The sequence below is a fragment of the Neodiprion lecontei genome, chromosome 2 (assembly GCF_021901455.1).
Source record: "Neodiprion lecontei isolate iyNeoLeco1 chromosome 2, iyNeoLeco1.1, whole genome shotgun sequence".
NCBI lineage: Eukaryota > Metazoa > Arthropoda > Insecta > Hymenoptera > Diprionidae > Neodiprion > Neodiprion lecontei.
In genome coordinates this window covers 2,869,112-2,888,342 of record NC_060261.1, presented here as the reverse complement: position 1 = coordinate 2,888,342, position 19,231 = coordinate 2,869,112, and the positions used below count along the sequence as shown (strand labels likewise).

At 38.2% G+C, this 19,231-nt stretch overlaps 1 protein-coding gene and 1 long non-coding RNA gene across 3 annotated transcripts; one reads left to right on the top strand and one right to left on the bottom strand.

Annotated features, from left to right (window-relative positions):
• Positions 1-8,900: 8,900 nt before the first annotated feature.
• Positions 8,901-16,027, bottom strand: LOC107220158 (autophagy-related protein 13 homolog). Of its 2 annotated transcripts, none has more exons than XM_015658626.2 (5): positions 14,789-16,027; positions 12,795-13,143; positions 12,301-12,484; positions 11,442-11,772; positions 8,901-10,660 (listed from the first exon to the last, which is right to left on the bottom strand). In XM_015658626.2, the coding sequence occupies exons 1-5, from the start codon at positions 14,984-14,986 to the stop codon at positions 10,448-10,450; spliced, it is 1,275 nt and encodes a 424-aa protein (XP_015514112.1). In that variant the 5' UTR covers positions 14,987-16,027; the 3' UTR covers positions 8,901-10,447. The 2 variants fall into 2 exon arrangements, with proteins under 2 accessions (XP_015514112.1, XP_015514110.1); XM_015658624.2 differs by having other exon boundaries at positions 11,433-11,772; positions 14,789-16,026.
• Positions 16,028-17,792: 1,765 nt separating this feature from the next.
• LOC124293082 lies at positions 17,793-18,976 on the top strand. The gene is made up of 2 exons (XR_006902992.1): positions 17,793-17,911; positions 18,073-18,976. It is a non-coding gene; the product is annotated as an uncharacterized LOC124293082 (long non-coding RNA).
• Positions 18,977-19,231: the final 255 nt, after the last annotated feature.

Sequence of the window (19,231 nt, the reverse complement as noted above, 5' to 3'; positions counted from 1 at the left end):
TGCTTTTTCCTTCGTAACTTCTCTCCTGTTCATCCAACGCTCCTTTCGCTGCGTTTTCTGAGTTCCTGGGGGTCCGATTGGTCGGGCAAGAGTCATACGAATCAATTCTGAGACGAAAATTTTTTTGGTCAAAAAAAAAGGAAGGTTAACCCCTTTGCATTTTTGGCGAAAATTTTGGCGATTTTGAAAAGTGCCGGAATAAATTCTTTCATGCACTGTTCCGACGTAATTTTGCGAGAGAAATCGATTGGGCGCAGTCCCAATAGGCTGCGATCAACAGAACAAGAGTTACAGCCAAAAAACGTGAACCTGTGTTTTCGACATTTTTCAGCAGGTGCTTTTTCCTTCGTAACTTCTCTCCTGTTCATCCAACGCTCCTTTCGCTGCGTTTTCTGAGTTCCTGGGGGTCCGATTGGTCGGGCAAGAGTCATACGAATCAATTCTGAGACGAAAATTTTTTTGGTCAAAAAAAACGGAAGGTTAACCCCTTTGCATTTTTGGCGAAAATTTTGGCGATTTTGAAAAGTGCCGGAATGAATTCTTCCATGCACTGTTCCGACGTAATTTTGCGAGAAAAATCGATTGGGCGCAGTCCCAATAGGCTGCGATCAACAGAACAAGAGTTACAGCCAAAAGACGTGAACCTGTGTTTTCGACATTTTTCAGCAGGTGCTTTTTCCTTCGTAACTTCTCTCCTGTTCATCCAACGCTCCTTTCGCTGCGTTTTCTGAGTTCCTGGGGGTCCGATTGGTCGGGCAAGAGTCATACGAATCAATTCTGAGACGAAAATTTTTTTGGTCAAAAAAAAAGGAAGGTTAACCCCTTTGCATTTTTGGCGAAAATTTTGGCGATTTTGAAAAGTGCCGGAATAAATTCTTTCATGCACTGTTCCGACGTAATTTTGCGAGAGAAATCGATTGGGCGCAGTCCCAATAGGCTGCGATCAACAGAACAAGAGTTACAGCCAAAAAACGTGAACCTGTGTTTTCGACATTTTTCAGGAGGTGCTTTTTCCTACGTAACTTCTCTCCTGTTCATCCAACGCTCCTTTCGCTGCGTTTTCTGAGTTCCTGGGGGTCCAATTAGTCAGAAAAGGGTCACACATATCGAATCTGAGACCAAAAATTTTTCGGTCGAAAAATGAAAAAAAAGCAAGGCTAACCCCTTTGCATTTTTGACGAAAATTTTGGCGATTTTGAAAAGTGCCGGAATAAATTCTTTCATGCACTGTTCCGACGTAATTTTGCGAGAGAAATCGATTGGGCGCAGTCCCAATAGGCTGCGATCAACAGAACAAGAGTTACAGCCAAAAAACGTGAACCTGTGTTTTCGACATTTTTCAGCAGGTGCTTTTTCCTTCGTAACTTCTCTCCTGTTCATCCAACGCTCCTTTCGCTGCGTTTTCTGAGTTCCTGGGGGTCCAATTGGTCGGGCAAGAGTCGTACGAACCAATTCTGAAACGAAAATTTTTTTGCTCGAAAAAAAAGGAAGGTTAACCCCTTTGCATTTTTGACAAAAATTTTGGCGATTTTAAAAAGTGCCGGAATAAATTCTTCCATGCACTGTTCGGACGTAATTTTGCGAGAGAAATTGATTGGGCGCAGTCCCAATAGGCTGCGATCAACAGAACAAGAGTTACAGCCAAAAGACGTGAACCTGTGTTTTCGACATTTTTCAGCGGGTGCTTTTTCCTTCGTAACTTCTCTCCTGTTTATCCAACGCTCCATTCGCTGCGTTTTCTGAGTTCCTGGGGGTCCAATTGGTCGGGCAAGAGTCGTACGAATCAATTCTGAAACGAAAATTTTTTTGCTCGAAAAAAAAGGAAGGTTAACCCCTTTGCATTTTTGGCGAAAATTTTGGCGATTTTGAAAAGTGCCGGAATAAATTCTTTCATGCACTGTTCCGACGTAATTTTGCGAGAGAAATCGATTGGGCGCAGTTTCAATAGGCTGCGATCAACAGAACAAGAGTTACAGCCAAAAGACGTGAACCTGTGTTTTCGACATTTTTCAGGAGGTGCTTTTTCCTTCGTAACTTCTCTCCTGTTCATGCAACTCTCCTTTCGCTGCGTTTTCTGAGTTCCTGGGGGTCCAATTGGTCGGGCGAGAGTCATACGAATCAATTCTGAGACGAAAATTTTTTTGGTCAAAAAAAAAGGAAGGTTAACCCCTTTGCATTTTTGGCGAAAATTTTGGCGATTTTGAAAAGTGCCGGAATAAATTCTTTCATGCACTGTTCCGACGTAATTTTGCGAGAGAAATCGATTGGGCGCAGTCCCAATAGGCTGCGATCAACAGAACAAGAGTTACAGCCAAAAGACGTGAACCTGTGTTTTCGACATTTTTCAGCAGGTGCTTTTTCCTTCGTAACTTCTCTCCTGTTCATCCAACGCTCCTTTCGCTGCGTTTTCTGAGTTCCTGGGGGTCCGATTGGTCGGGCAAGAGTCATACGAATCAATTCTGAGACGAAAATTTTTTTGGTCAAAAAAAAAGGAAGGTTAACCCCTTTGCATTTTTGGCGAAAATTTTGGCGATTTTGAAAAGTGCCGGAATAAATTCTTTCATGCACTGTTCCGACGTAATTTTGCGAGAGAAATCGATTGGGCGCAGTCCCAATAGGCTGCGATCAACAGAACAAGAGTTACAGCCAAAAAACGTGAACCTGTGTTTTCGACATTTTTCAGGAGGTGCTTTTTCCTACGTAACTTCTCTCCTGTTCATCCAACGCTCCTTTCGCTGCGTTTTCTGAGTTCCTGGGGGTCCAATTAGTCAGAAAAGGGTCACACATATCGAATCTGAGACCAAAAATTTTTCGGTCGAAAAATGAAAAAAAAGCAAGGCTAACCCCTTTGCATTTTTGACGAAAATTTTGGCGATTTTGAAAAGTGCCGGAATAAATTCTTCCATGCACTGTTCCGACGTAATTTTGCGAGAGAAATCGATTGGGCGCAGTTTCAATAGGCTGCGATCAACAGAACAAGAGTTACAGCCAAAAGACGTGAACCTGTGTTTTCGACATTTTTCAGGAGGTGCTTTTTCCATCGTAACTTCTCTCCTGTTCATGCAACGCTCCTTTCGCTGCGTTTTCTGAGTTCCTGGGGGTCCAATTGGTCGGGCAAGAGTCATACGAATCAATTCTGAGACGAAAATTTTTTTGGTCAAAAAAAAAGGAAGGTTAACCCCTTTGCATTTTTGGCGAAAATTTTGGCGATTTTGAAAAGTGCCGGAATAAATTCTTTCATGCACTGTTCCGACGTAATTTTGCGAGAGAAATCGATTGGGCGCAGTCCCAATAGGCTGCGATCAACAGAACAAGAGTTACAGCCAAAAAACGTGAACCTGTGTTTTCGACATTTTTCAGCAGGTGCTTTTTCCTTCGTAACTTCTCTCCTGTTCATCCAACGCTCCTTTCGCTGCGTTTTCTGAGTTCCTGGGGGTCCAATTAGTCAGAAAAGGGTCACACAAATCGAATCTGAGACCAAAAATTTTTCGGTCGAAAAATGAAAAAAAAGCAAGGCTAACCCCTTTGCATTTTTGACGAAAATTTTGGCGATTTTGAAAAGTGCCGGAATAAATTCTTCCATGCACTGTTCCGACGTAATTTTGCGAGAGAAATCGATTGGGCGCAGTTTCAATAGGCTGCGATCAACAGAACAAGAGTTACAGCCAAAAAACGTGAACCTGTGTTTTCGACATTTTTCAGCAGGTGCTTTTTCCTTCGTAACTTCTCTCCTGTTCATCCAACGCTCCTTTCGCTGCGTTTTCTGAGTTCCTGGGGGTCCAATTAGTCAGAAAAGGGTCACACAAATCGAATCTGAGACCAAAAATTTTTCGTTCGAAAAATGAAAAAAAAGTAAGGCTAACCCCTTTGCATTTTTGACGAAAATTTTGGCGATTTTGAAAAGTGCCGGAATAAATTCTTCCATGCACTGTTCCGACGTAATTTTGCGAGAGAAATCGATTGGGCGCAGTTTCAATAGGCTGCGATCAACAGAACAAGAGTTACAGCCAAAAAACGTGAACCTGTGTTTTCGACATTTTTCAGCAGGTGCTTTTTCCTTCGTAACTTCTCTCCTGTTCATCCAACGCTCCTTTCGCTGCGTTTTCTGAGTTCCTGGGGGTCCAATTAGTCAGAAAAGGGTCACACATATCGAATCTGAGACCAAAAATTTTTCGGTCGAAAAATGAAAAAAAAGCAAGGCTAACCCCTTTGCATTTTTGACGAAAATTTTGGCGATTTTGAAAAGTGCCGGAATAAATTCTTCCATGCACTGTTCCGACGTAATTTTGCGAGAGAAATCGATTGGGCGCAGTTTCAATAGGCTGCGATCAACAGAACAAGAGTTACAGCCAAAAGACGTGAACCTGTGTTTTCGACATTTTTCAGGAGGTGCTTTTTCCATCGTAACTTCTCTCCTGTTCATGCAACGCTCCTTTCGCTGCGTTTTCTGAGTTCCTGGGGGTCCAATTGGTCGGGCAAGAGTCATACGAATCAATTCTGAGACGAAAATTTTTTTGGTCAAAAAAAAAGGAAGGTTAACCCCTTTGCATTTTTGGCGAAAATTTTGGCGATTTTGAAAAGTGCCGGAATAAATTCTTTCATGCACTGTTCCGACGTAATTTTGCGAGAGAAATCGATTGGGCGCAGTCCCAATAGGCTGCGATCAACAGAACAAGAGTTACAGCCAAAAAACGTGAACCTGTGTTTTCGACATTTTTCAGCAGGTGCTTTTTCCTTCGTAACTTCTCTCCTGTTCATCCAACGCTCCTTTCGCTGCGTTTTCTGAGTTCCTGGGGGTCCAATTAGTCAGAAAAGGGTCACACAAATCGAATCTGAGACCAAAAATTTTTCGTTCGAAAAATGAAAAAAAAGTAAGGCTAACCCCTTTGCATTTTTGACGAAAATTTTGGCGATTTTGAAAAGTGCCGGAATAAATTCTTCCATGCACTGTTCCGACGTAATTTTGCGAGAGAAATCGATTGGGCGCAGTCCCAATAGGCTGCGATCAACAGAACAAGAGTTACAGCCAAAAAACGTGAACCTGTGTTTTCGACATTTTTCAGGAGGTGCTTTTTCCTACGTAACTTCTCTCCTGTTCATCCAACGCTCCTTTCGCTGCGTTTTCTGAGTTCCTGGGGGTCCAATTAGTCAGAAAAGGGTCACACAAATCGAATCTGAGACCAAAAATTTTTCGGTCGAAAAATGAAAAAAAAGCAAGGCTAACCCCTTTGCATTTTTGACGAAAATTTTGGCGATTTTGAAAAGTGCCGGAATAAATTCTTCCATGCACTGTTCCGACGTAATTTTGCGAGAGAAATCGATTGGGCGCAGTTTCAATAGGCTGCGATCAACAGAACAAGAGTTACAGCCAAAAAACGTGAACCTGTGTTTTCGACATTTTTCAGCAGGTGCTTTTTCCTTCGTACCATCTCTCCTGTTCATCCAACGCTCCTTTCGCTGCGTTTTCTGAGTTCCTGGGGGTCCAATTAGTCAGAAAAGGGTCACACAAATCGAATCTGAGACCAAAAATTTTTCGGTCGAAAAATGAAAAAAAAGCAAGGCTAACCCCTTTGCATTTTTGACGAAAATTTTGGCGATTTTGAAAAGTGCCGGAATAAATTCTTCCATGCACTGTTCCGACGTAATTTTGCGAGAGAAATCGATTGGGCGCAGTTTCAATAGGCTGCGATCAACAGAACAAGAGTTACAGCCAAAAGACGTGAACCTGTGTTTTCGACATTTTTCAGGAGGTGCTTTTTCCTTCGTAACTTCTCTCCTGTTCATGCAACTCTCCTTTCGCTGCGTTTTCTGAGTTCCTGGGGGTCCAATTGGTCGGGCGAGAGTCATACGAATCAATTCTGAGACGAAAATTTTTTTGGTCAAAAAAAAAGGAAGGTTAACCCCTTTGCATTTTTGGCGAAAATTTTGGCGATTTTGAAAAGTGCCGGAATAAATTCTTTCATGCACTGTTCCGACGTAATTTTGCGAGAGAAATCGATTGGGCGCAGTCCCAATAGGCTGCGATCAACAGAACAAGAGTTACAGCCAAAAAACGTGAACCTGTGTTTTCGACATTTTTCAGCAGGTGCTTTTTCCTTCGTAACTTCTCTCCTGTTCATCCAACGCTCCTTTCGCTGCGTTTTCTGAGTTCCTGGGGGTCCAATTAGTCAGAAAAGGGTCACACAAATCGAATCTGAGACCAAAAATTTTTCGTTCGAAAAATGAAAAAAAAGTAAGGCTAACCCCTTTGCATTTTTGACGAAAATTTTGGCGATTTTGAAAAGTGCCGGAATAAATTCTTCCATGCACTGTTCCGACGTAATTTTGCGAGAGAAATCGATTGGGCGCAGTTTCAATAGGCTGCGATCAACAGAACAAGAGTTACAGCCAAAAAACGTGAACCTGTGTTTTCGACATTTTTCAGCAGGTGCTTTTTCCTTCGTAACTTCTCTCCTGTTCATCCAACGCTCCTTTCGCTGCGTTTTCTGAGTTCCTGGGGGTCCAATTAGTCAGAAAAGGGTCACACATATCGAATCTGAGACCAAAAATTTTTCGGTCGAAAAATGAAAAAAAAGCAAGGCTAACCCCTTTGCATTTTTGACGAAAATTTTGGCGATTTTGAAAAGTGCCGGAATAAATTCTTCCATGCACTGTTCCGACGTAATTTTGCGAGAGAAATCGATTGGGCGCAGTTTCAATAGGCTGCGATCAACAGAACAAGAGTTACAGCCAAAAGACGTGAACCTGTGTTTTCGACATTTTTCAGGAGGTGCTTTTTCCATCGTAACTTCTCTCCTGTTCATGCAACGCTCCTTTCGCTGCGTTTTCTGAGTTCCTGGGGGTCCAATGAGTCAGAAACTGGTCATACAAGTCGAATCTGAGACGAAAAATTTCTTGGTTGAAAAATCAAAAAAAAAGTAAGACTAACCCCTTTGCATTTTTAGCGAAAATTTTGGTGATTCTGAAAATTGCTGGAATAAATTCATTGTGGCACTATTCCGACGTAATTATGTGAGAGAAAACGAATGGTTGCAGTCCCAATACGCTGCGAGCAACGAATAAAAAGTTACAGCCAAAAAACGTCAGATTTCGTTGGTGATTTCTCTGCTGCTGGTGTTGCGGCGTTTTTCTTGCCTCTTCAGAATTCTTTGGGGTCCAATTAGACTAGGAAGTGACGCTCAAACCTGGATCGAAGAGTTTTTGGTTCAGAAACAGGAAGGTTTCGAGTTTGGACTTTTCACAGTTACATCTTTGCTTAGGTCTTTCACATTTTCACCGCCCCGATGGCTAAATGTATTGTACTCGTCATCAGAATACAATGCCCAAATTTAAGTGGCCGAGATTTCTTCACCTTGACATCAAAGCCTTTTCTAATAAATTTTTCCGTGTCAACCTTGAACGAAGTCAGTGAGTTGGTAATTGACTTATAATAATGATCTAGAATGTCTTCTAAATTATCGTCTAATACTGTGCTTCGAACTGTTAATAATAAAAAGTAAATTAGATCCTTGGCTCCAGAATCATAGTAACCAAACTGAGAGACGATGATTTTAATACCAATTGGCTTAGAATTTCCGTCGTATTCAAACAGCGTACTGTTAGATCAAAATCACCATGCGTCATTGTGCCCCGTGGCTCTGATGGTTTTAAAAGTCGGTAATCCACCTCGTACTTATATTTCAAAAAAAAATATCATCAATACAAATAATGTATGGCTTTACTCCTGGAATTTGTTTGAAAATATCATGTACTTGTCTCAGCCCATATTTCACAGTCTGCATTGTTGTATCATTTTCTTAATGTACTAACGCAGGCATAACTCAATCTTTGAAAGATTCAAGATTTTTCCATTTTACGGAAATGGTTATAGCATATAATTCTTTGTCATTCTTTGATACAAATTAAGTCTTCAAATATCAAGGCTCGTTTTCATGAACCAATAGTACGATACATATTTTTCTACTCACCTAACGTTACCTAAATATGTTGTACAACTATAAAATAAGTTTTCAAAACTATCTTAACAAGATAAAATATTGTGTCACCAATATTTCAATAAATATAATTATTAAGTTCTAATTTCGATAATTTATCAATTAAGCATCAATAAAAAATATTGCTCGCAATATATTGTTGCATGAAAACGAGCCTTCAAACTTTGATTTTATAAAATTGTTCAATATTTTATTCACGTTACTTTAAAATACATTCATGGAATTAATGGAAATCGTGAAATTACACAACGCAATGATTTATTGTATATTAACAATTCTTAGTAATCTCAGAAAGGTTCATTAGACCATAGGGAAGACCGGGGCGAGTTGGTACACGAGGCGAGTCATTGCCTTGTAGTTTTTATGTGACTTCAGAATTTTCGTTTCAATTCTTAATCATTAAAATAAACTTAACCACAATACTTTTGAAATTTTGAAAATATATTTGTGTCATATAAATGTCATTTGAATATAGACAGCACAGGTGACTTCTGTTCTATTGATTTTCTCAGAATAAAAAAAAACTGATCGCTTCGGAGCGATTTGGTACAATTTTTTGTGTCAAGGCTTTTGGTACTGACTCCTCTCAAGTATTGGTTGTTAGAACAGAATTCAACAATAATTTTTAGCAAACCTAACCTTGATCTGAAATCGATAAACGAATTGTATGAATTTTTTAAATACAATCACGAGTACTTATCAATTTTTATAAAATGATTCTCAATTTAAATTTTAATTTCACCCACCGAAAAATCTGTCCCGAATCCGCGACTGTCGACTATACTTGAAAGAAATTGAAACTATGCTCAATTGTTTCCTTGGGCAAAATCACGTCGATATAGCATCTGAATAGATTTATAGAGTAGCTTAATTAATAACGAGTTGCAGTAAAAGTCACAAGACATATTATGATTCAGAGTTTCTATTATGTACCATAAGCAATTTATACTGATACGTGCGACACATTTCTATATCTGTATAATGTACATAAAGCTATACTTGTTGTAATTGTGAATTCATGCTGACAAAAGTTCTTTTATTTTTAAACAGTCTCAATATAATAACAGATGCCCAATCAATGTCGATCTCCGTTCAACATCTCGCTTTCAATGCTCTTGTCAATTTCAGAATATATCACATGTCTAATTGAAAAAGCAAACGTTGACGTTGCGAACTTTCTTCATTGTTAATCTGATTCTGATTCTGATTTGTTAACGAGATTTCAATAGTCTCATGAAATAAACTGTTTTGACTGATACATTTGACATTCATTCCTTATATGTTTAAAATCATCCATTTATAATTTGGTTATAAAATCAAAAAATAAAAATATGATTCTGTACATAATTCTACATACTAACTCGATATCGTACCATATTAACCTTCGACCGGTTACACGGAAAGTTGCTGCTTGTAAAAACATCTCATAAAAATTGATTCACAATATCAATACGTATGCGTGTGTATACTATATACGTAACTCAAATCACTTGTTTAAAACATATCATATACAACATAATTCATATCATAGAAAGTAAGGTATTTACAGTAATAATTTATGAACCAAAAAATAAATTCCAAAGTAGAAAAATAAATAATTTTCAACAAACAATATTAAATCAGGTCATATCGTAAATCTTAAATAATTTTATTCGAGTTTTCTGAAGTTTACGACTTTAGACAGAAAAGTCTAACGTTTATGAGAAAACAAAATGAACCAACCTGACAGATGTCTAAAGTATGTATAAGCGAATAGTTAGAGTTCTATAAAACCCTGTTATCGTCAGACAGAACAAGAACGAATGGAAGAGAAAAAGAGTGAGGAAGAGTAGGAGTTGATCAGACTATTGGTAAATGGCCTTTATTTCGCATGTGATGTAATGTGATAGAATTCATTTTTGTCCTGAATCTAATTATCCTTCACACGTGCATGTCGCAATTAAATGCTACTAGCGCCGTGCGATTTGCAAGTACAAAGAATTTTACTTCTGGCGTTTAGCGTGAATGAATATAAATAAAAGATTCGTCTCTAATTACTCATTTCGGACTTAGCCAAGGAGAATAAGATCGCAATATTTGAGACTTGTGATACGATAAAAAAAAATCGTCTCTGCAAATTAACCACACGTTGTGTGTCATAATGTTAAAATATTCGTATGTTTGAAATTGTTATCTGAAAACAATCAACTGGTCAAGTATTTTGGTTTTGCAAAATCGCACTTATAAGCTTGTAACATGTTAAATTTTAATTATATACATATAAGTATATTCATATCGACCGTTCAACATCGTTAATTTTTTTTATATCATCTCCGTCTAATCAAACAATACATAAATACGCTTAAAATTTAATAAAAACAATTTGATTGTTTGAAATTCCTTTAACCGAATTCTTTGGAATTACTGCTAAAAATGATCCACCAAATGTTACCTATCTTTTGTTTTAATTTATTTCAGTTATTGTTCTCTGTGTGGCAAAGCGACGATAAAACATCTTCATAATGATGCATGTGTGTCTCAAATGTTTCCAACTGCTCCGTAAGATCTCCTACTTGCTCAGCAAGTGTTCTCTCTTCAGTGAAAGCTTGAAGCTGCGGGGCGCTTTGACACTCTCGATAAAATGTGCCAAGATCACTGTTCGCGTTCGTACCAGCGAATGGTGTTTTCTGAAAAAAATATACGATGCCATCATTTTCACTTTTGCATCAATGATAAGATCTGAATAATGTAAATAAAGATAATAATGTTTACAATGAATTTAATTCAATAGAAAAAATTTTTAAACAACTCAATATGCTTGCAAAATTAGAGTTAACTCAACATCACGACACGCATAGAATGCACTTTTCTTAAACCAGTTTATGTTATCGCATTAATGGGTATCGCTATTATTATTCACATTCGCTTTGGTTTCGAACGTAATTCATTGTTAAGTTATTCAACAGCGGCCCACAACCTGATGGAATTCATTCAACTATTGCATCCAGCTGGGTACTTATCAGCTACTATTTATTCATGCAGTAAAATGAGTTTGCAATTATTATCTTGGCCAAAGGTCCACGACATTTCAAAGCAATGTTAATAGATTGATTTCCTGGTATTCATTTTTATTCATTTGCCTGTTTGGCAGTGAATTACTACCGTCACTTTATACAGCAGTAAACGTTTGACACAGTATTATCAGTCGATCACCTTCCCATTCTCTGACTTGACATATGGAAACATAAATTATTAGGCCAAAGAGCACGACTCAAATTAGGCTATGGTAACTAGTTTTTCCCTAAAAAATTTGATGTTTATAAATTTCATCACAGATGTTAAATGATGATATTGAGAGTTTGATATTTTTGCACAAACATAGCATTTGTGTTAATCTTTGGTGAGAAAATTAATAGATAATTAAGCGAAAGTGTTAATGCAACAAAAATAAGTAATTACCAAGTCTACCATAATGAAATCGTCGTTTGCGCTCATCATAGAACAGCTGCTCCGCCTCGATCCATTTTGCGAATTACATTTCGGCGTCGAATTGCCATTTAAGGTTTTTTCCGAGTTGCCATTATTGTTGTCCGTTTGTGGTGCAGTAGTTCCTGACGGAGGCGGGATTACTGGCTCTTCAGTGGATGGAATTGGCGGTGGAGAAGTCTGACGTGGAGTCAGAAGAGCACTGAACGGAACATCTGGTATAACCAGATCCTCTTCATTCACAGTCACTTTCTTGTTAACTGCGAATGCGCCAACTTTTGCCGTGTCACTCAAGGAAGTATTGTTCTCTTCGCTAAAAACATAAAAATATTCCGTTGTTAGCTTAAGTCGTCTTTAAATTTTCCCACAAAGTTACACTTGACTTACAGATTTGAGTGAAAAATTGCACAACCGCAACTTATTAGCAATAGGTAAAGAGAAAGAAGGAATGAATAAAGGAAAATGTGAAAAGTTTACTAATGGCTAAAAATAATCTGTAAATTCATGAACGTTTGGTTAAGCTATGACCACAGCAGTTCTGTTCAATGAAATTATGCAACAATAAACTGTCGAGTAATGTTGTCAGTTATTTGAAGTATGCATATTATGCTTATGACGCAGGTTTCAGTAACAAGCGAGGTGTAAGGTCAAAAAGAAAAGACGTCATTACGTCAAATAAAGTGAGCAGTATTCGGAACAACAACCTGGATCTAAGTTTACAAGATCAATAAAACAGAAAGAGCAACAGTAGCAATTTCTGCCTTGACACATAAACCTGTTTTAAATAGTATAAATAATATCTTAACATTTCATTATGTACGAGATTTTCGTTGAGACAAACCTTTGATGGTAGCGAACATGTCTCGGGCTAAGATCTGAGTGAAAGTGATCACTCTTCAGCATTACAAGGTCCCGACCAGTATGAGTAGGAGAAATTGTCATTTTGGTTCTATACGATAAAGATATTTGGATAGTTCCAACCGGAGTATAGACCTGGCCAACTCTGACGTGCTTGTAGTTATCACCTAGAATTGAATAAAACATGAGTTGCTGTACACCTGCATTATCTAGCGTAGTCAAAATACTGGATTTTTTGTTCCAAGAGATAAACAACTAGTTGAATTATTTTTTCTTATTTACAAATTATGAACGGCTCATAATGTTAGCTAACGAACAAAAGTGTGTCGTGAAAACAACTTTTTTCACACTTCGTCGTTGTATTAATGAAGCAACAATACTGCAAATTTGGTGTTGCATTGGTATTGTGTGATGTGAGAGAAAAAATTGAGTCCTTGAATTTATTGTAACTTTGCCAAATGACTATTGAAAACTTACCCAATGTATGAAGCTGCGGCTCTCCCATGTAAATCCTATAGCAAATAACGTAAGAATCGGGTCCTTGTCTCCGACTCAGTTTGTAAGCCGGCGTCACCCTGGTCACGGAAAGTAAGGACTTCAACAGAATACCCATTCTGTTATAAACCGTGTAAGTTATTCTGACCTCGGGGTCACTTTGTTCCGGTAGGACGCCAAGGCTCCATGTCTCCAGGACCATGGTGTCTCCTTCGATCGTGCGTAGAGATATTTCCACACACAGAGGAATCCTGAAATTGACTGTTTCCCCGCACAGAGCCTTCTTGGCCTCTGTGAGAACTTCGGGCAGGTCTTGTATCGCCAGGTTGAACTTAAAAGAAAAATGATATGCCTGAGATTATTAAACCGCAAATTCAATCAAGTAATGGAAAATTTCTTGTAAATTACTAGCTGTGGGTTTAAAAAAACACTGACCAAAAATTATCCAGAGTGCTTATTAAAGAATGTTTCAGTCGTCTCTCATACCGAGATGGAATCTCTAAAGTGAAAGGAAAATTAATATCTCCCATTAACTAATCCGCATGAGACCAATGAATTCGTTAAACATAATAAACCCAATCGCGTTTTAAGACTAATCACTTCTCAGTATTATTTAATACAAGTAATTTCTGTTAATTACGTCCGTCAAGATTACAAGTGATTCCGTTGTACGGAAAATATTCATTCACCATGTTTGACGGAGTTTGAGAAAGTTACAACCTCTGTGTGAATGCCGCATGTCGATTGCCAGTATCTTAGTAATGATAAAGTATAGATTTTCTCTTTTGTACGTAAGCAAGTTGAATTATAAAATTAGAGAGTAACGTAAGGAGAAGGAAAGGCAAATATTTATACATGTATACTTAACAGGTAATAAACATGAATAAAGTAACAGAAAGAGAAGACGTTCGTTGCAAACATTGATTTTCAAAGTTCACGGAACTCACGTGATTTGTCACGTAAAGAAATTACGCATTTTCTCCACATGTTCCATAAAATGATAATAGAACTGTTTTTAAATTTTGTGAAAGAAGCGCACCGCATCAAAATGGAACTTGATCTCAGAAATCTGATGTGAACAGATCTATCGCAGAAGATTACGTAACTCAGGAAACAAATGTTTGAATTACAGTTGAAACATCGATGTATAAATTATCAAGAATAGACTTTAAAATCAATCTCAGCGTTTTGCAACAAACAAACGTGATCCATACTTAACGAAGGAGAGTCGGAAATTTATTCCACGCCTCATCACCTGGACAAATACGATTACATAGCCGATTGCGACGAGAATTATGCAAAATCTTTTTATCTCTCTCGCTCTACAAATTTATCACATGTTTGTACAGATTTTTTTTTTACATTTATATGCATGGGCACTGAATTAATCCAGTACAAGACAGAATAACAATTAATCTTTTTCAATTCTAATTATTAACTGTTTGTCGCAGTAACATATGGTTGAAGCTGACATTGAAACCCTCAAGGCTCCGGACAATAAAAATTTATGATCCGAATGAAAGCGTGTTGCGCCGATGAAAAAGAAAATGAAATATGACTCATAAGGTTTAATTACGGTAGACTGTTTTCTACGAAAGCTAAAACTTTGCCGTCGAACAACACTTAAAAGGAGGAAAACTATTCGAGGTAGCGATAGAAATATACTTGTCACATTCCTACATACAGAATAAACAAACGTGGCACAATATTCAGAGTCTGTTGAACTCCGTTTAAGCCTTGTGACGGTGACACGACTTCCGTGTTCATACATCGAAAGAATTAACCGTCTCATTCTATATAATTGAGATGTTAAATTGATGCTAAGTAAGTCATACGTTGGGTCGCCATGGAATAATTTTAGTTTTATTTATGCCGAGCAACGAATGAAGCGCGTCGATTACGTATGACGAGGATTTATAGCGTCGTTCTGCTTGAGTAAAAGAAAACCGAATGCAAATCGTAAAAGGTGAACTTACCCAATCAGTGCCGGATGAATTCGGCTTGCATTTCGTGTTAACTTTCTGGCCTAACCTCGATTGCACGATGATTTGCGCCGCCTTTAGACCAAGGAATTTAGTGAACTTGTCCAAGTCTTTTTTGTCCTGCATGTTGAGTTCAGCATTTGACATGTTGCGGCTCGGTATTTGTTCACGTTGATTCACATGTATTCGCATTTTAAATCACCACCACGTATCATAGTTTCCACAGTCAGTTTTGAGGACAGGTACGAAGCACTCCTTAGAAGCACTCGGCATTGGCTTGTGTAACAAGCTCTCTAAAAGGTCTCGAACGTTTTTCCACACACTGGTCGACTAATCGCCAATACCAAATACACGCGATCGTAAGCGTCAGATTTCTACCGTAATCACGTTTTATCTTAGTTTTACATCTGCGTTATTTCGCCAACGAACAAACGTCACGTCCGGGAAATTCTCAGCGGAGGAAATTCCTCTGTCCACGTTGAAATTTCTCGCACTTACACTACACGACTCTCTCAAACTCCCCATCAACCGTCAACCACTCCCACACGCGGCAACCAAGCGACTGCGCATTCGTTCTGCGCCTGTCTAAAATTTAACCGGAGAAATTCGAATCATTCGAAATTTGAAATGGATTTTCGATCGAAAACGCAGCAACCGTGTTTTATGATCTATTAATTGAAGTTTTATCAGCTTGAAAGCGACTCTTTGATGAAATACAACAATGCAATAAGTAAGCAAAATATTTTTCTATTCTCGATCAATTTATTCTTCGGTATTACGTAGAATATCGCACATTCCACGGAACGATAAGAATGTATATGTTAAGTGAACTAAGATACCGATTATTCGACTCACTTCACTGTGGTCACTGGGTAGATAAATACTGTATATTATTATACAGTATCCTTTGTACTACCTTTTATAACGGTTCTTCACTTCGCAGGTATAAGTTCATTCAGAGATGTATCCAGGTACATAAACCGTAAAATATTGTCACGTTTCATCCACCGTCCATTAATTTACGATCAATCACTAAACGAAATTGGGATTTCCAAACAATTTATAAACCGTACCGTCGCGTGCCAGTCACCAGGTTTCATTGGAAATTTGATAACGACGTGGAAAAGTAAAGTTGCGCTACGCTGGTTTGCGACAAGAGCAACGGCGGCGAATGCGATCTTGGGACAAACAACGTTCGAGGCCGTCTGTTGGCTCCAAGATGCCTGAGAGCTGGCGCTAGCCGTGCAGCTTACAAGAAGGTTGTATGTGTCATGCTCGGTAGGGGGATACCGAGAAATAAGCAGGTATAACGTGCATACAAATACCTGAGTGTAAGCATGCGTCCCGCACTGTGCGCAAGCGGCGTTTCTATTTTCGATGAATCCGAAATAGAAGCACGGCGTTAGCAAAAATTTTTATGCACGCATGTATTTAGCTCTTGTAGCAGTACTACATTTACCGAGCGAGCAAGCTCAGTCTTTTTCTTCCTTTATTAAATAAACTGGCCCCCTGAAATGCGGTGAATGTGGGAAATGTGAGATGGGTCATAAAACCACACATTTTATTGACGATTTTCGGAATATGAGTAACTTTACGGAATTCTGCTACGAAAGAGCGACGTACCGTTAAAATTTCAACATTTTCCATTCGTTTGTTTATTTAATATATCAAGAAAATGGTCAGTTTGCTCGGTGGGTAAGAGTAGAAGTACTATATACCCTTAAACCTATGCAAAGCTGATCGTTGGAAACGAGCACCCTGCCTCAACAAATTGAAACGCGGCAGCCCGTTCAGCTACACGTTCTTGGATGCAACTGAAGGAATGTGACTACATATGCGTATAACTCGCCGATAACTGCACCGTGACGTGGCGTCTACCAGAGATTCATTTAAGATTATGCTATTCACATTTGATGTGCATCGTGTTTACTCGCTCGGAGAATACCTCGATACAATAAAAGGAGGATTGCAACGTCGTTTTTAGTGATGCAAAATAGTATGACCGAATGTAAAGATGGAATAAATTTTGATTATAAAATAATTTATGCCGAATGTGGTGTGTTTTTATGACTTATCAAAACTGTCGACGCAGCGCGGATACTAATTTGGTAAACAGAAAAGATTCGGGAAAAATATCTTTATAGCCAGAAGGCATCGACCGCTAATTGTGTCTTGACACGTGTGTATAAGATGATATAATACATGTTAGATCTGCAAAACTGTGTACCACACATCTACAAATTATATTACACTCCACATTATTGAAAAATGTGTGTCTATTCTCAGTTCAATGCGTGTTACAATTATTAGTATATAACTTCTAAGAGGAATGGGGACAAGGAAAAAGTGTATCTGTGGTCATTAGCTGTTTGCAATCCGACCACTTACCGGTCCCAATTTTGGTATAGCGTTACTATGACGTCAATTCGTAATCCGATAATGCTCAATTCCATTCACGATCTGCCGGCGTTTTAGAGGACAACATAGATCTTGTTTATGCATGCACTTGAGGAGGACGCAAGTAAAGAAATAAACAAATCCATTTAAGTTGTTTCGACAGACGAATAATTGCTTCATATGGTCGTTTGCTTTAACGAGTTATTCGTCCTTAGCGATTTACCTTATCTCTGATTCTCATGTATAATACTTTCTTATCTATAATAATCACTAAACATAATACATGATGATGCGGGTAAGCGCCGCAAGGCCCCTGATGCAACAGTGTACGCATTTTCGGTTGCACCGACGTATTGTCGGTTGTCATCGCGCAGGCGGCAAAACACTGCGATTACGTAAAAACCTGCAACTTAGCTATATCTATTGTTATTCAGACGTTTTTTCGACGAAGCCTCGGTTACGCAAGTCGAACGGATCCGGTATTCGATACGACCCGCTTAATTCTATAGGTTCAAGCAAATGAGTAAACATTACGCAAGCGAACCCGGGACCGGCTTCAATTTTCCTCGTTCGCAACTGCGATATGTTACTTATACCCCGATCGTAAACTCGCGGTTGTCATTGTAATTGTATTTATATTTACCGATCAGAAGTGATCCGTATGGAGGGGAAGAAGGAAATAATACTCGACCCACAATCGTTCCTTGTCAGAACTTCGAGGTCTTGACATTGAATATTAATTGTCCTAGTATATAAAAATAGCGATACCGATCACAGATTATCCTTCGACATTTCTATTCATTGAATGCTATTTGTGCATAAAATAATACGAGGTATCAGTTCTGATTAATATTTTTTTATTATGTTTTTATTCCGTTCAGATACGCTAATTTCAAGTGCATTTTAACGACTTCAACCGGTAGCTGAAAACGAAGGAATTAGTTTTGGATTAGCGACGAGGCGAAAAGAATAAGGAGTGCAGCAGCAGTTGTTTACTGGAAATCAATCGATTATTTATTTAAATACAATATATAAGTATAATAATTAATAAAATAACCGTATACACAAAACAGGTATATATCTACATCTGTAAAAACACAACTATCTAAACATCAGGCATCGCCACTGCACGACGATATCATCTTGGAACACGTTAATTTTAACGAATATTAATCGAAGCGTAAAAGCATTACAGGCAAAATGTTGGCTGTACGGCAGATCGAAATGAGCATTTTTTCAAAATTCTATTTCAATTACAGAATTCGGCCAATCTAGTAAAGCAGTTCGAACGACGAACGATATACGATGGCAGTGTAGTTATTGTATTGTCTATATATCCAGCGTGAAATGGTAAGTTATTAAGATCTACAAGTCCTTCGGCTAATGATAAAGAGGCTCTAGGCTATAAGTATGCGAATAATTGGAGGCATCGTCATTATTATGTATATATGTATATTATTCCGGCTCCCAAAATTGACATTCAACATGCATTAATCATATAATCATTCGGTGAATTTTGTTACGCGTGTATCAAGGTTTTAGAGTGTCTCTGTATAGCTTAAATTCTCCAGGAAATAAATTAAGCAGTGAAAATTGAAATAATAAATGTATTGTTACGACTATCATACATCAGTGCAGTGGCGTACCTTGCGGAACTTTGTCAATTTTCGTATTAATTTTTGCCTCTTTTTTTCCACTTCTCCTTTATCCTGCGAACAAGGCCGTTAACGTTCGATTTTTATACGCAAACAAACGGAGATCTGTAATAATTTATTTCTCCGAGACTTGTCTATGCAAAAATATACAACATACGTGTCTTCTTTCGTAACCTATAAACGTAGATTTTTATTTTATTAATTCTGTTTTTTTTTTTTTTTTTCTTTCTCTTTTTGTACGATTCTCACTAGGAAAATGCCAATACTTCAACGGTAACTTGTCACACGTTCAAGTTACACGCCAAGAAGGGCGTTTTATTTCTTAATTTTAGACAAACTTCGATCCGTAATATTTTTTTTTTTTTTTTCGTTTCTTATGTATTAC